Below are 16,377 nucleotides of genomic sequence, written 5' to 3'. Positions count from 1 at the left end.
TACCTTAGGGAACCGATTAGTATTATTTTAGATTCCCTTTGGGGTTACATAACGGAGGCAGGCTAATATACTATAGTATCCCGACAGAAGGAAGGTATTAGGGTCAAGAGACAAGGAGTAAGGTAACGAAAAGAGTCAAAAAGGATCATTAGATCATTACAATTTAATATAAACTCAAAGGATAAGGGGTAAGGGCCGATAGGCAATAAGGAAGATAAGAGCATGACATCTCGAAGAGAGACTATATTTATTATAGCATCCAACGAGAGGAGGAATAACCGAAGGTATTATTAGATTCATCGGAGATGGGAAGTAAAATAGGCACTTCAAGTTTTAGAGTATACGGACAGTGTTATATGTATGTGGGATACATACCCTAGACCGAGTAGGGATTAGAGTAAGACGCTATGTCATATGGGACGAGTTTAGGACAAGACCACTAGACCAAGGTAGGAAGGCGTAAGCGATGTTGCTTGCATTACCCATTCGTGATTTCACTGCAAATATAACTTAACGCGGGGCAGGCTGTTACCGAAAAGGGAATTGTTGATGGCTTCATCCACCCACGCACCCATCTAAATGTAATTATATACTTAGCCATATAAGAGCGAGCATAAGAGATAGTAGTCGCGAGCCATAATCATTACCAAAAAAGCTCAAGTGGTGAGCGACTTGAAGTAGACATGCGAGCATTGAATTATTTGTTATAGTAAACTTGACTGTAATCTTTTGTGTGAATGTAAATGATAAACGTGAAGTGAAATATATGAATAACCTCATATAGTCCTAGAGCCGAGGAGGAACGACGCAGGCGGAAGGATTATCAATAGACTAAACTCAAGTGAAGAGTTCAATAGCCCAAGCAGGAACTATGCTAAAGCTTACAGAGGCCGAAGGCCAACGTGCTATTAGTAACGAACGAAGTGAGGAACGAGACAGCTAGAGAATATAATAGTGAAGTAGAAATAAAACTTCACGATAAACAAAGAGAGTATAAAATGATGACATGGGAATAGAATCAAGAGGGAATCTAAGCGTAAGCGAAGATGACATCAAATAGTATTCATAGAGTAAATAAGTTCGAAGAGGACGCGACCTTAGGAGTATCCCAGAAAAGTAGCCGGATTATAAAAACTCGATATTAAGAGAATACATCGTCGAACATAGTGAGACGCACCTGAGCGAAGCGAAGGAAGAAGCCCCCCCTTATAGCCGAAGGCCAACTCTAACTTTGGTTTAAGGGGGGACCTTGGGACACGGGACGGGACGAGACAAGGTCAACAGCTTTAGGTGCTCGCACCATTGCTGTCACCCAGTAGGTAATCACCCGACGAAGGAGGAGTGAGTCATGTAATCGACGAGAGTGAGGGACGAACGGAGGAGAGTAGATAAGGACGGGAACGAGTGGACACGAGTGGAGTCCGGTTGGCCGGTGAGGAGTTTACGACGAATCAGCGAAGCGGTTAGGATCCGGCCACTTTTGAGCCCCGCAGTAAGACGAGGAGCGACCATAAGACAACGTCTTCGGCCGTAGGCGTCTGAAGTAGAACTCAGACCTATAAATATTATTTTATATGAACGAAAAGTGAGTCTGGATAGTATCCCATTAGGGTCGCGAATGTGGTGAGCGTATAAGTGGATTCGAAGAAGGAGTGAAGAATGAACGGAAGAGGTGCTAATAGCAGACAGGAGCGAAGCGACTAAACAACAACGACTAGAAGGAGTTATCGCGTAGCGAAGGCGATCGGGAGAGAGCATCTTTTTGCACGACTTGGTCGCTGCGCTCCAGAAGGGTGCTTCGCACCATCCATATGCTTGAGGACGGAGGACGAGGTTAGTATCTATGATGGGAGACGGGAGGTCGACGGACTGGCCTGAGGCCATAGTATCTGCTTATGGCAGACATGATGTGCGGGACGCATCACTTTCTACTCTTAATTTATGGGCCGATAGTGGAGTGCCTAAACGTATCTATTCTTTGGGATCGGAGAGACTGCATCCCGAAGGGGGTTAGACTTGGTCCTATTCGTCAGATGGTGACGGTGATGACGAGTCACTGCATGCGGTGATAAGACAAAGCGAGGAAGCGAGCGAGTTGCTTTTGAAGAATGCCATGGAGAGGCATAGATTAAGTCGAGAGACTTTTTTCTGTTTGCAGCTATTGAGAGCAGTGCTCGGTCATGTGTACATCTAGAAGATGGTGTGTCCTGAAGGGGAGACGGAAGTACCAGATCCTATTTATCTGTTTGGATCGTGGAGGAAGCTCTACGGTAGGGACGAGAGTCCGTCTTCTGTCAGTATTACCGACTTAAGGGAGGTAGTGAGGCAGGCGCCTTTGGTTGTAGGTAGCAGTCGTATCGCAGAGGACTTGGCGTGATTCAACCATGTGCCGGAAGTAATATGGAAGTCACCTCAATATAGCATTTTTTTTGTGAAAGGCGACCTGGTTGTGTGAAACGCATCAGAAGCAAGGCCTCGTCGGCTCCTGACAGAGCGACCAAATAAGTCGAGTAGTCACCCAAGATCATCCAAGCCATTTGTACAACCCGAGTGGTATATGATATTTGACCAATAGGACCAGACACTCTATGACAAGCCAAATTGAGACATGCAGGCAACAATCAGGCTGCAATTAGGCTGCAATTCAGGCACTGGCCGTACAGTAGTCAGGCAGCAGTTAATAAGAGAGCAGGGGAAAAGCCAGAGGAACTTGATCTTATTGGAAAGAACGGAAAGATGAGATAGATTTTTACCATCATCACTGTTCCCATTCACGTCTAGGAAGTACTGTCTGGCACTCGAATTCTGACAAATCTACGAATTTCTAGCACAACCGTTATAATAACGAGCTGAAATCGCCGCGCTCTACTGGCACTCATTCATGCATCTAGGTATGCAAGTTTCGGTATTGTCACTGTCGGATGCCCTAGCGGCTAGTCGTGGGGAAGACGCGAAACGACCGTTCGACTTTTGGGAAACCGCCGGTACAAGGGGATGCTCTCTTTTTTGCGAATCAGGAAGGCGGCGGCGCGACTCTGAGCCCGGTATCTCTCGCCGAACTCCAACGCCATCTCGGGAAACGGTCAGAGTAAGAGAAATCACGAGAATCCGAGGACGCCCTTTCACATTCGGAGATTTGGAAAAGTCCACTTCTCACGGCTGTGGAAGCTGCAAGACTGTCAAGTCTATACTGGAAATGCTTCCGACGAAGTATCTAGGACTGTTGCGCCAATCCACTTCCATGCGATGGGGAAAGAAGTCCACATTTGTGCTGGAGATCCAGGATCAGACAGGGACAGAGTATTGCGTCCGAATTCTCAACTTCAACAAATCCAGGAACCACTTTAAAGGCATGGGGTCTACAAACGGGCTCTCAGGTGACACGGCTTCGTCTCTGAGCCTCCACCGAGTTCGTGGTTGGCTGAAAGGCTGCGAAGATGGTCACGGAAAGTGTGGCATCGGACGCGATGTGGTACTTCCTACGAGACTTGTTGATGTGGCCGAGATCTTCAGAGGATCTGAGAGCGGGGTCAAACTCGTGGATTCAACGGGCCAACGCGGCACGTATATGTGTCTTAGCCACTGCTGGGGCAAGGCCCCAATCGAAATCATGACGAAGAAATTGTCCCTCCAAGAACGATTAGACTTCATCCCTTCACAGGACCTCCCTCCTAGCTTTCATCAAGCAATCCAACTTGTGCGGAAACTTGGGATTCCTTACCTCTGGATTGACTCTCTCTGCATTATTCAGAATGACACTGAAGATTGGAAGCGGGAGGCGGCGCAGATGGTGAACATTTATCGCAATGCATACGCTACCCTTGCCGTCACTTGGTCGCCTGATTCACAAGGAGGCTGCTTTTCCAAGGTCATTCCAACACAATGCTTCAACTTGAGAAGTACCAGCGGCCACGAGTTCATGATAGGGGTTGGAATTGGTCTCAAGTCCGACATCTCTGAATTTGCGAGGGTTAAGCAGTACTTCCCACTGTTTAACCGGGCGTGGTGCTTGCAGGAGCGCTTGTTATCACGTCGTGTTATTCATTGCCATCACGGAGAGATGGCTTTTGACTGTGGTGATGGAAACACTTGCGAATGCGGTGGTGGGCAGCATTGGGCCTGGGATAACGTGGTTGGGCTCGGGGGTACCTACACGCCCCTGCGATCTCGATCGCGATACCTGGGTCTTCTCACGGAACCAACAGGCCACTCCAGCGCCTTGAAATCTACAAAAGGAAAACGCATTGATGCCTACGAGCGATGGCACAGAGTCGTGAGCGAGTATACCTGTCTCAACCTCACGAAGCAGACTGACATACTGCCTGCTCTCTCAGGGCTTACGCACGAGACGGCTGAGCTCACGGGAGATGTGTTCTTGGCTGGATTGTGGAAGAATTATCTAAAAAATGACTTGCTGTGGTATGTCCACACGGTTGCAGAGTGGAGGCAGAATCGAAAAGAGATACTTGCACGGAAAAGAACGGCGCCGTCCTGGTCGTGGGCGTCACTTGGCAGCGGCTGCAAAGTGACTTTCCAGAAAACGGAATTCACTAGGGAATTACCGCAACGACTAAGGAGCATTGCAGACGACGCTATCATCACCTGCAACCTAGATGACGGCAAGACTAAAGGGCGTTTCCAGTCAAGGTCAAGTCGACTCCCAATCATGCTTCACAGGCCATGTTCAAAGTTCAACTCGAAAAGAAGAGGAACTAGCACCAAGTACGGCAAATTTATGCTCTACTCTCGCGAAGAAGATAGAGAGTGGCATGAAGGTTGTCGACCGATGAGCGGAGAGGCCCATCTCGAGTTCGGCCCCGTTCAATCAAAACTACACGTCGACCCGGTGGTGGAAGTTTTACCTTATGTTACCAATCACAAACCGACAGAAAATACCGGCATTTGCAAATACTGCGCCTTTCTACCAGCTAGTCTGGTATACATTCGTGGATTAGAGAAGCAGGTTGGGCAGGGGGCTAAGAATCGCTTGAGAGACTATTTTATGGTTTTGGTGGACAGCCAGGATGGTTCTCCGGGGGAATATCAGCGAGTGGGACTCATGGAGGTTTGGTTTCAGACTCATGAAATGAGGGACATATGGTATGATGAGGTTTGGACGGCCCTGGCGAAGTCTGAGGCTTCAATCACGATTGCATAGTCGATCTGGCTGTACTGAATGCAAACGACGCCGTATCAAGCGTAGAGTGATATTAATGTTGCATCTGATCTCCTCTGATATGAAGAAACCTTATCACAGGCTCACCTATTGCTTTCCACCCATACCTGTTGGTGGTATGGCTTCACCGGGCATGGACAGAAAAGGGAACGGCTACGGATTTCCAACATACCAACAACGGCGAAGCGATAGGCCGCAAGTACCTGATCCTGGGGCTTGTAGCCATCCCTGAATCATGCCTCGGCGGCTATCAATCCCATCTTGAATTAAGAGCTGGGCAAGGCGGGGTAATAAGACATAGAGGACAGGGAGGGACGATGAGCCCGACTACAAGGCGTGTGCCGTTTGGCGCTTGTCAATCATCACAGGACCCGATACCACGAGTCTAGAGCGGGAGTTAAAGATTCGAAATAGGTAAGCGGCCCGTCAAATAGCCCTGGTCCCCCCTCCCCAATCTTGCCCCTTCTACATCTCATTTTCATGAAATAGTCTCCGATACATCTCTCCCCAATTTCCCTTTCTACTTCTCCATTGAACCCCGGATACAACATTTACCCAGCGCCACCAACCATTATGCCCAAGACGGCACCTCCACCCCATGTCCATGTAATCCTCACCGACGCCGAATCGCGTACAAAGCTCGGCACCCTCAAGCCTCTTGCTCAGAGCGCTGCCAACACGGTCCATGGGCTGTCGGGCGAGTACCCTTGGAACCTTGTTCCTCGTTGTCCCGACACCATATGGGCCGTCAATACTTCAGAGGAGTTCCGCGCCCTCATCAACAAGTGGCACGACTCCCATGGCACCACGGACCTTCTCCAGGAAATCGTCACCTTCTCGGTCGAAGAAGCGCAGAACCACCGAAAGAAAGATCGAACCAAACTTTCCTTTGAAGATGTCAAAATCACCAAACTTCACTTCTTCCCTGAGATGCGAGAGGGCGGAAAACGCACCACCAGATCAGCCACGGCAAAGCGCGGTGCCCAGGACGCAACTACAGTGTCCTCACGAGGTTCTCCCGCCAAGAAGCGATCGAGGAGACACCATGACTCTCAGAACGACGATGAGCTTACTTTCGATGGCAACATTGATCCTAATTTGCAACCTGACGATCCCTTTCCTCTGCCGTCCACCAACGGCACCGACCAGACCGGGCCGAGCCCATCTCAGGCGTCTCTCGATGGGCTTGCTGTTGATGCCAGCGCCGAACCCAACATTTGGCCTACCAACGAGCCCGACGATAATAATACAACATCGCGTCAGGAGGTTCACCAGGATGGCATTGAACTTGACAAAGAGACTGCTGACAACAAACCGGCTGACGGCGGTTCTCGACGCACGGATGATAATATCGAGCCCATCCCGACCTGTCCGGAATCGAACCCAGGGCCCTCCTCTCGGCCAGAAAGCCAACAGAACTGTCCCTCTAGCCCTTTCTCATCAGGCGCAGTGACAGAAGAAGGCGCTCGCGACGTATCGGAGCCATTCAACAAGCAGCTCAACGAGGTATCCACTTGGCTCGTTCACAGGCAGCAGAAACTAAGGGAACTCTACAATCGCTACAAAACGGTAGCAACTCACCTTGAACACATGAAAGAAGCAGTCAACACTGCTACCATCGCCAAGAAAAGCTCTGAGGCTGCCGTCAACGAGTCCTTGCTGCCGTTTTCCGTGCCACCTGGCAGGCCATTATTCATCACGCTTTATCCATGGAATCACCTACGCCAGACGCGCAAGGACTAGATCTCTTCCAACAGTACAAACCCTTGGGCTAAATGACTGGCCATTGACTCGGCATCGCATTGTGCTTCTTTCTTTTCGTCCGTTGCCGCCCAAGCAGTCTGTGGGGCCCATGACCCTTCAAACGTACCTCAACCCCCTCTCTCCATGGCTAAGCCTTTGTCTTCCGTTTGTCTACCCCTGCATATAGTATCTCCAAAATGGTTGGCGCTTTTGCTCCGCCGTGTAGCAAATTTCCTTGTGTCACGATAGATCATATCTCCGGCCCAGTCGCCCAAGGAGGCTGCATTGTGACAAGGGTCAATGTTACACAGTCTCATTGCTGTCAACTCAACGACGTTTCGCCAGATGCAATAACACATCATGGCGTCGATGTTCGTTCGACTCATATCACCCACCATTGACATCAAGGGATCTGCCCAGTAGTTTGTCAACGCCGTTACAAATACTTTGCGATCTCAACAAGGCTGGCTTTCCGTGCTTTGGCCGAAAGCTGAGTGATGCATGGCATGGAAATAGGCAGGTCATTGAGTGAAACAGTCGTGGGATGCACGGCTAGACTTGAGACTATCTCCATACCCACTCATAATAAAGATAGAACCATACCCACCGCATTCATAACAGCTCCAGATCATAACCATACCTCTTCATGTCGTTCAGTAACCACTCCATCCGGATCGCATCCCCACAATCGCCTATCCTCCCTCCACCCGTCAGCATTCCACCTACACGACCATGAAGGTCAAAGATACAGCTCCCAGAGTCGCCCTCTGCCGAGAAGCATTTATATTCGAGCGCCTTGCCGGATCCCAACATACACAACTCCTCTGACTTGGATTGGTAACCGGGAGGCATCCTGACAAGAGATGTGTCGTTGTTGGTATCCCCAACCCTAAACGCAGTTATCCAACCATACTTCATGACGACAATCCGGTTGTCGTCGTGTAGATAATTAGGGGCTCATTAGATTTCCCCTATCACATATTATCCTAAATAGGGACTATTTTTACCTAAGCTTGTAGCAAGTTTAAGGTAAGTTAATATAAAATATAGGGTAAGGTGCCCCGCGTTTCCAAGCGAGGAAATACGGAATTAGTCCGCAGGGAACCGGTAACCGTGTGGAGGCGGACAAACCGGCCCGCTTGGGTCGTGATCATTCCACTCAACCGTGGTTCAACTTAAATCCTTCCCACTGCATATCCTCCATTGAATGCCCACCGTGTGCTCCCCATGAGTACCAGGCTTTACAGTAGGAATTTAAACTGTCTACTGCTTGGCATGCAACCGATACCTAGCAATGCCCGCGCCGAGATCCAAAACAACATGCAACCAGTGTCGCGCGCGTAAGGTTGGTGTCCTGCTTCACCCGGGCTGAGATGAATGCCACTGACCCATCCAGGTCCAGTGCGATGGAGGGCCTTGTCCCTGCACCTCTTGCAAGCGCCTCAATTTCGAATGCAGCTTTGATGATACAATAGCACTGCCGGCGTCGGTGTTAGAGAAGCGGCGTGGTAGCCGAGCCTGTCGCCAATGCCACTCGCTAAAGATGAAATGCACCGGCGAACTTCCCGCGTGCGCTGGCTGTCGCAGCAGAGACAAAGCTTGCGTATACCCCGAGCCCAAGAGGATTGTTCGTCGACATCAGACATCAAGTGCTTTGAGTCCCTCGAAACCGTCGTCTAGTTCAATCTCCCCGGGTCCTGGATCTGTTGCCCTTGGAACGCCAGAGGCCGTGTCTCCGCATGCTTCGTTCACATCCCCAAGAGGTTCGCAACGCAACATGACCGTGCCGCTCCCGTGTTTGGCTACTGCCTCTCAAGAACATCTTGTCGATGGTCATCCCCTTCCGCCGCTGAGGGACCGGTTGCACCTGGTCATGGATTTCTTCCGGCACATCTACCCGATCCCTTTCTACGCCTTCCTGCAAGAGGCATGAATAACGTGATATCCGGTTGTATCTCAAGTGATGCAAACGGCTCCAATAAAGGTCCTACCGCAGGTCCTATTAGGCTACGCCCTCAGATCTATTCTCCTTCCTCTTTAATATTAATACCGTCTACTAAGATATAATCCACTACCAGATTAATCCCAGCTAGCACCGGGTTAAAGACCGACATAGATAATAAGATATTTTGGCGTAAGGATAAAAGCCAAGGGTATACAGCCGTTAGGTAGTCATAGATAGTAACATATAGCTTATCTAATGCCATAACCACTAGGCATAGCGCTTTTAGCGGCAAATCCTCCCCATAATAATATAGCAGCCTATTATATACCTAACCATCTTCTATGATAGCCTTGTTACGTGACCGAATGAGGAAATACCTCTATTGGCCCTGATTGGCCGACCCCTCGGCCAATCGGGCTAGCCTCGGGCTACTATCACGTGACCTCGATGACTCAGGTCATCGTGGCAGCTAGCTTAGCAATATCAGACTTTTTAACCCTTCAACTACGACCCCTAGGTCATAAGGATATATAACAAGCCTCCTTAAAAACGCAATCTTAGTCATTAAGATTAGTATATCTATATTTATCCTTCTAACTAGCCTACTAACCATCTAAGGGACTCCTAGCTTTAATTATAATCAAGGATACGCCGGCTATAGTTATCGGCTCTTCGGAGATAAGGTGCCAGGTTATATTAGCCAGAGTTTATTAAAAGTAGGGCTAGCGGGGCCCTTTAGGCTAAGCAGGATCGTCGAGAATAAAGATGCTAGACTCTAATGGGCCGTCAAGGATCCAGAAAAGGCGTTTAACAGCGTCACTAGCGCGGGGCACTTGACCGGACAGAAAGAGTTAGTTGAAGGAAGGCAATGGGGTCAACTGCTGTGCCGCTTTAGCCCCCTTACTTTTAAGCTTAAGACGCCATTATCCCGCATATTCAACTTCTCCACCTTCAATCATTCAACATGCCCACCACAACCGAATACTTGGGCTACACCATCACCAACCTCGGTCCCTTGACCACAACCTACACTGCCCCGGCAGAATGCGCCACGGCCACGGATAACATCCAGTTCGTACAGGCAGATTTGCCCTGGATTCCCGGGGCTTGGGGTTACCCCTCATGCGTCCCTGGCGATTACGGAAAATGCATTCCCTCCGGTGACGCATATGACAAGCTGGCCAAAGAGCACGCCTACACTTGGCAACAAGGGTTCTTTCCATACTACTCTCCAGGCCTTGTCTGTCCCAAAGGATGGACCACTGCTGGCGAGTATGCTAAGAGCAAAGGAACTCCAACGGAGGGGATGCTTACCGTACAACCCGAAAATACCATCACACAGCCACAGATGCTCGCTCTCACCTCGATTTGGACCTCGGTCCTAGAAGACTCTGAGACCCTGGTATATTGTTGCCCTAGGTGAGCGAACCAGGCCCGGTGCTGTACCGCGACGCTGACCATGCTTTGTAGCGGTTATACTGGTGACAACTTCCTGAATTGCCATTCTGTCATGGGACCCATTACCGAGCTCGGCTATACTGAGGGCTGCATTCACACCTGGCCCGGCAAAGCCTACACAGATGTTACAGCAACCTTTGAAGGGGTCGAGTCACCGTACCTCTCCAAGATAAAGAACACAGCGAAGCCCGGAACAGCATATTGGACCAAGACAGCTCTGACAGTCGAAGAGGAGAATATAGCAGTTGCCACAAAAGTACCTGCCGTGGCGCTGGTGTACCAGAGTTCAGACCTGGAGAAGGCAAAAGCGACTGGTGAAAGCGAGAAGAATGCGGCCGCGGCTCCTCTATCGGTGAGAGGCATGGTACCAGTGGTGACAGTGGTGCTGAGCATGCTTGCTGGGGCCGGACTACTGGCGCCATGGTGAGGAAGTGCGAGTAGATGAGCCTACAATAGGCGTTTACCATGCTTCAGGCAACTACAGATGGCACAGGAGGAAATTACTAACCTAATACTATAAGAAATAAGTCTCGAAAAACAATAACAGTACCCGCCCTGCGCCTGTATCTACCGACCGAAGAACATCATGCCATCATTTTCGACCGTCATCGCTGTAATTTGATACCATATCCTCTCTCAAGTCCAGATCTTCCAGCGGTATCTCGGCATCTATCCTCTTGTATCCCTTCCTCATCCTATACCGCCTTATACCATATCTTATCCCCACCACCATTAATGTGATGCACGCAACCACCACCGTCAGAGATGCCACGAATCTCCATCCACGTAGACAACATGGGTACCACGACATCAAGAATCCAACAGCCAACTGTATAAACTTCTTGGGCTCGGGGTTGTCGGGGAATAGTCCTTTGCGTACGAGCCCCTTGAAGATTGGGCCTTGCGGGCCCGAGACATAGCGCTTCAAGCCAAAGACGGGAACTGTTCTCTGGCGAGGGTCGTCACCAGCATATTGGGTATCACCCCAGATGCCATTGAAGTAGAAGAAGGAGGTGAGGTTCGAATCGCGAGGCGAGGCGGATCCGGGGGTGAATAGGCGAGTCAGCTTGAAACTGATAGGGTCCATGTGATAGAAGTATGCCGATGAAACGGGGTCCCAGAGCTGGCCGGCGTCGCAGTAGTCCAACAAGACACTGTCATGAACATGATCCCTGTGATGGGTAGAGTCGGTTAGTCCCTGTATGCCTCAGGTTGATAGAGTACCAACTCACCCCTCAGATACGAAATTCGCGTGAGAGCCGTATGCGCTGTAGACGAGGGGCTATAGACACGTGTATTAGATACATGATAGTATCTGATGTTCGCAGACTGTGATAAAGACTCACCCGCTCATCCTCCAACGAAAGGCGCGTGTCATTCCATTCGTAGGCAGCGCCGCTTGAATGTTGGCTATAGTAGATGCCCGTGGGCTTTCCATCGCGGAAACGAACCATATTGTGTTCCCTTAGAAACGAGATTAGTTGAGTTGTTCGTCGGATAGACTAGGTGAGCTCACCAGTCGCCAACGTGGCACCCATAGTGCATCCCGTCGGCCATGCCCATTGCGAAGCTGTTCAGGGGCTCCAGCACTTGTGAGATATTTGCCCCTCGATCATATGAATAGAAGTAGAAGAAGAAGGCATCAACATCACGGGGACTCTGTTCGACGATAATGACAGCACAGGCAGTCGCGTTGGAGGTTCTGCCCTTCTCGTCCGGAGTCTCCCCGTAGAGCCATGCAGGGAGAGTGGTGACATCGTCGTTGGAGGTCAGCGCGACGACTTGGTTGGTATCTACATCAACATCGTTGAGTAGGTCTAGGTTATCCAGGTCGAGAGCCGGCAAACCAGGTACAGGCCTTTCGTTGACCGTGGGTGCCGTGCGTCGGACATGCTCAAGGATGTCTGATGGACGGAAGGGATCCTCTGAATGCAACCAGACGAGCGGCGCTATATTGTGGATAGTGCTTATCAGCTTCTATTCGGACGTGGCTCAGGTGTCTCATGCCAAGGCAATGTCTTCAATGCTCGCGATGAATAGCAGAAGGTGGTGTCATACCGTAACGCGTTATATAGTCTGGTACAGTTCGGTTGGCATCGTCTAGGATGGATGAGGTTGCGTGCTGGGCCGGAGTAGGCGTGGAAAGGACCATGAACACCTGGAGTTGGACGACCAGCAGCCAAATCATTAGCCCACGGAGCGGCCCGTAGGGAGGGCGCCGTTGACGGGCCATCACTGCCCGTCTACAATGCCTTTGTCAAAGCTCAACTAGGCGCACCAAGTCGCGGTGGGTTATACAGGCAGTGTACTCAATGGTAGGATAGCGCAAGAAAGAATCCGAGGGTAGAATTGTTGGGTACCTTGTTCAGTAATTGTTAGGGGTTAGAATGGAAGAAAGACAAAAAATGGGAACAAAGAAGCAGAAACCAAAGAGACTCGGAGCCTGATAAGATTCCCTGCACTGCAATCAGGCTCTCGAGTTGGGGCAGTAAAATCCCCCTTGACTTGGGAGGCCCCTGCCTCGGGCAGCCAAGATCCCTAATCAAAACCCGCACGCCACAGCGCTTATGCATTGGGATCCCATTCCGAAGAGAGGGGGTTTTTGCACTTGTTAGATAAACCGTTGATCTTCTGGCTCAGTTAACCCATCAAGGCCGGGCTTGATCTATAATAAAGAACACATTGTCAACACATCACAGCATCATATCTCAATGCTAACATAGTGGCCGTTTTTTTTTAGTCTTTCTGCTGCCTGCTGAATGCAGCATCTCGGCGAGTTGTCAAACTTTGGTTGGCGCGCATCGACTTTGAACACAATGGTGCACTTTGTCACTACCCGAAACAAAACTCCCTATACATTCCACCCCTTTCAGCTTTTCTCATATCTCAGCGCCATGACGCTGATGATGGCGGAAAAAGTGACACAGTACTAGGCCACGACGGAGAATGGGTGGACGCGAGGCCTCAAACGGTCTTGACGCAGGAAGCAAGCCCTCTTTCTTTTCCGTCTTGTGGCTAAAGTTCCCGGTGTAAGCATCCGCTCATCTTGGCCACACATCAACCGTTCTTCATTGGCTATAGGTATGTTGTGCAACACACACGGTCAGCTGGGCGGCCCTGACTTCCTGATAAAAGCAAATAAGAATTGCCCGGTTTCTTCTTGTCAAATTTAGCAAGATGCGAGACCCAATGAGACGTGCAGGCGTTGCAGAATTTTCGTATGACTCTGGGCGCAGCAAAGCAGGCTCTGGGGATTTTCGGAGAGCCCTGTGGGCTGTGTAACTGCAGCTACAGGGGGCTGCGTCAGATCTTAATCTGGGGCAGCCTGATGTGTCCGGGGAGGGGGAGGATCAACACAGATGGGTCGAGTCGATCTTGGACCAACAGTGTGAGGGTCTTGTTGAACCAGTTAAACTGGACCGGAACATGTCCGGGGAGCGGGCTGAAAGCCACTCAGCAGCCGTGGAGAACTTTCTCAACAAACAACCACGTTGAGCAAGAAAGTAAGGGGGAAAGAGGGACGGGAGATCAAACACGCAAGTGGGAGGGGGAGAGGAGACATGGGTAATCAGGCTCTGGGACGTGCGGGAGAGTCTCCGACCCCCAGAGCCCATGTGCCGGGGTCGTGGAACCCATCTAAGCGTCGCCCGCCATCAGTTGATTAAGCTTAGATATATGCATGGCATCCAAGTAACTATTTGGTAATCTCCCTGTCACGGCATCTGCTCCTAGCTCAAAGCAGGGTCCTCGATGATCTTGACATTCATGCGGAGACCAAGATCGCAGACTCAGCTTGCCACAGTAAGCCACAATATCTCTTTCCTCACACGACGCATCCGAGGATTTGAACCCCTGTCTCCGGTCAGCCTCAAAGTTCGTGGGGACGAATTGGCATGCGCTGCCAAGCCGAGCTGAAATGCGGTCGAAACAGAGCCAATTCTCAGTACAGCGCCAGTCACAGGTCAATAAGGAAACAAGACACTAGGACGACAAAAACGACTCTATTCCTCATAAAGTTATGAGTGAATCTAAGTAAAAATATTCAAATAATACCCTAATTTAACAAAGAGATTACCTCTTTTTTATTTACTATTTTATCATTCTTATTCTACCCTTTTAGCGACTCTTAGGGAAGGATGACCTAACAGGACGGGTGAAAGTGCAAGTAGAGCATAGAATGGATTGGCTCTAACACGACGGGAACCCCAGCCATCTGCAAGCCGAAAATAAACAGGCAGACGCGAGAGCCTGATTTCTTTTGCGATATTGAGGTAGGTAGGTTTCCCCCCGGGTTGTCTCGTGGAACTTGAGAAACTATTTCAACACCTGTAACTTCCCATGCCTTGGGTCCAGGTCGCAACTCAACCTTTCACCTTTTCTTCATTCTCTTGCCACTAGCTGGTAGTCACCATAATGCCGCTCGCGGTGCTTTCTTTCCTTGTTCTGGCCTTGAATGCCGGCTTCGCGCGCGCGGCAACTTCCACCAGGCAGTTCAAGCATTGGTATCCGCAATACAAACACATTTGGAGCAACATCACCAAAACCTACTGTGCCGAAGAGTACAAAAAATATACAACCGGCTTCAAAAACCATTCCGAGATCGATTGGATGGCCGGCGGCGGTATCTACACCGCCCTGACGCAGCCAGTGATCGAATGTATCCTCGAGAACACGTCCGAATTCCTCAAGGGCAGCACGACGGGCGCCCAGATCCTCCTCGGCGTTATGCCCACCATCGTCGCCCTCCTCGGCCCGTCCCACGACGAAATAGCTATGTTGTCGAATGTCGGCAGGAGGCCGTTGTTGGCCGCCGGGCTAGCTTTGGCATCGCCCTCTGCATATTTTAGCAGGGCGTTCGAGTACTCGGATCCCACCAAGATCCTCAACCACGACGAAAACAGGCTTCCGCAATGGCGGCCATCAAGCCCATGGACAAAGACCCTGGTCTCGGCACTGGAATACATGCTCACTGCTGCGGCCTGTTGTAACGTTGTCATCAACACCCTGCAAGTGAGCAGTTGGACCGTCAGCTCCTTTGCGTCAGACTTTGACTTTTTGCCAAATCTATGGTTGGTGCTCGGTCTCTGCATTCACATTTTCAGCGGTCTTGTCCTCCGCCTAAGACTTCAGGGTTGGAGGTTCAAGCAACCGCAGAACAAGTCAGGTGACGACTTGAGCGATGATCAAAGGGGTGGTGAAGAAACAAAACTGGGCTTTTTAACATCGTGTTCGATGCCTTCCATGAAGGACGTCAAGAAGAGCAACGAAAAGCACCAGAAGAAAAAGGAGGAAAAAAGAACGCACAACCTGGGAGCTTCTTTCCGCCGAATCGCCGATTCTTTCGACGAGTGGATAAGTGATACTTGGCCGAGACTGGCAGCTATCCTTGCCAGAACGGAATTCGTCCCTTGCGCTTCTGAAAGTTACGAGGTGCACATCCAAACATTCATGGAGACCAAGACCTTTCTCTTTCTGGCGTGGTCGCTATCCACCTTCACAGTCCTCCACGTGGTCTTCGGCACTCTTGTATTCGCCGGAATGCTTTTTGTTGGTATCAAGGATGCTCTCTCGATCGTTGGCAGGTACATCGCGGCCGTGATGGTTACTCGGGTTATTCTTATGTATGAATTGGCCGGTGTGCGGGAATGCTGGGCTACTTTAGATGGTAAGAAGGTGACTAGATTTGACGAGAAGGATAAAACAAAGGGGACTCAAACACCCAACAATGGAGGAGGGGTTTCGGTCTCGACGCGGTAGTTTCATAGAGAGGCTTACCCAAATCGTCGTAGAAATATCATAAAATAATCCAAGAATTTAAATTGTTTTTATTTATTCTCATTATATTCTATTCACCAATGTTAGGGGAGAACAGTCTAATATGTCCGTCTTAACACATCGTTTTGTCGTGCTGGTGACCCTAACCGTGCGATTCGTTTTTGCGACTCTTCTACAGACCTCGCTGCGTTCACACACGCATAACATTTACCAGCACGCTACACAATCTAGTACTAGCATCTTGAAAGCCCACAATAACACAGCTAAGCCCGTGGCCTGG

The 16,377-nt window shown here is 50.0% G+C and overlaps 5 protein-coding genes across 5 annotated transcripts; 4 read left to right on the top strand and 1 right to left on the bottom strand.

Moving 5' to 3' along the window:
• Positions 1-2,893: 2,893 nt before the first annotated feature.
• Positions 2,894-5,158, top strand: MRS44_006842 (uncharacterized protein; the record flags this gene model as incomplete). Its single annotated transcript, XM_046279262.2, has 1 exon — positions 2,894-5,158. The coding sequence occupies one exon, from the start codon at positions 2,894-2,896 to the stop codon at positions 5,156-5,158; it is 2,265 nt and encodes a 754-aa protein (XP_046139527.2).
• Positions 5,159-5,749: 591 nt separating this feature from the next.
• Positions 5,750-6,919, top strand: MRS44_006841 (uncharacterized protein; the record flags this gene model as incomplete). Its single annotated transcript, XM_046273315.1, has 1 exon — positions 5,750-6,919. One exon carries the CDS (start codon positions 5,750-5,752, stop codon positions 6,917-6,919), a length of 1,170 nt encoding a protein of 389 aa, XP_046139528.1.
• Positions 6,920-9,828: 2,909 nt separating this feature from the next.
• On the top strand, positions 9,829-10,749 carry MRS44_006840 (uncharacterized protein; the record flags this gene model as incomplete). Its single annotated transcript, XM_046279263.2, has 2 exons — positions 9,829-10,283; positions 10,335-10,749. 2 exons carry the CDS (start codon positions 9,829-9,831, stop codon positions 10,747-10,749), a joined length of 870 nt encoding a protein of 289 aa, XP_046139530.1.
• A 165-nt stretch (positions 10,750-10,914) lies between these two features.
• Positions 10,915-12,555, bottom strand: MRS44_006839 (uncharacterized protein; the record flags this gene model as incomplete). Its single annotated transcript, XM_065621897.1, has 6 exons — positions 10,915-11,017; positions 11,126-11,494; positions 11,555-11,604; positions 11,669-11,786; positions 11,839-12,271; positions 12,381-12,555. The coding sequence occupies 6 exons, from the start codon at positions 12,553-12,555 to the stop codon at positions 10,915-10,917; spliced, it is 1,248 nt and encodes a 415-aa protein (XP_065477969.1).
• A 2,180-nt stretch (positions 12,556-14,735) lies between these two features.
• MRS44_006838 (uncharacterized protein) lies at positions 14,736-16,079 on the top strand (the record flags this gene model as incomplete). Its single annotated transcript, XM_046279264.2, has 1 exon — positions 14,736-16,079. One exon carries the CDS (start codon positions 14,736-14,738, stop codon positions 16,077-16,079), a length of 1,344 nt encoding a protein of 447 aa, XP_046139532.1.
• Positions 16,080-16,377: the final 298 nt, after the last annotated feature.

This window comes from Fusarium solani, assembly GCF_023522795.1.
Source record: "Fusarium solani strain SB1 chromosome Unknown bctg00000003_1, whole genome shotgun sequence".
NCBI lineage: Eukaryota > Fungi > Ascomycota > Sordariomycetes > Hypocreales > Nectriaceae > Fusarium > Fusarium solani.
This window is presented reverse-complemented; position numbering and strand designations above follow the sequence as displayed.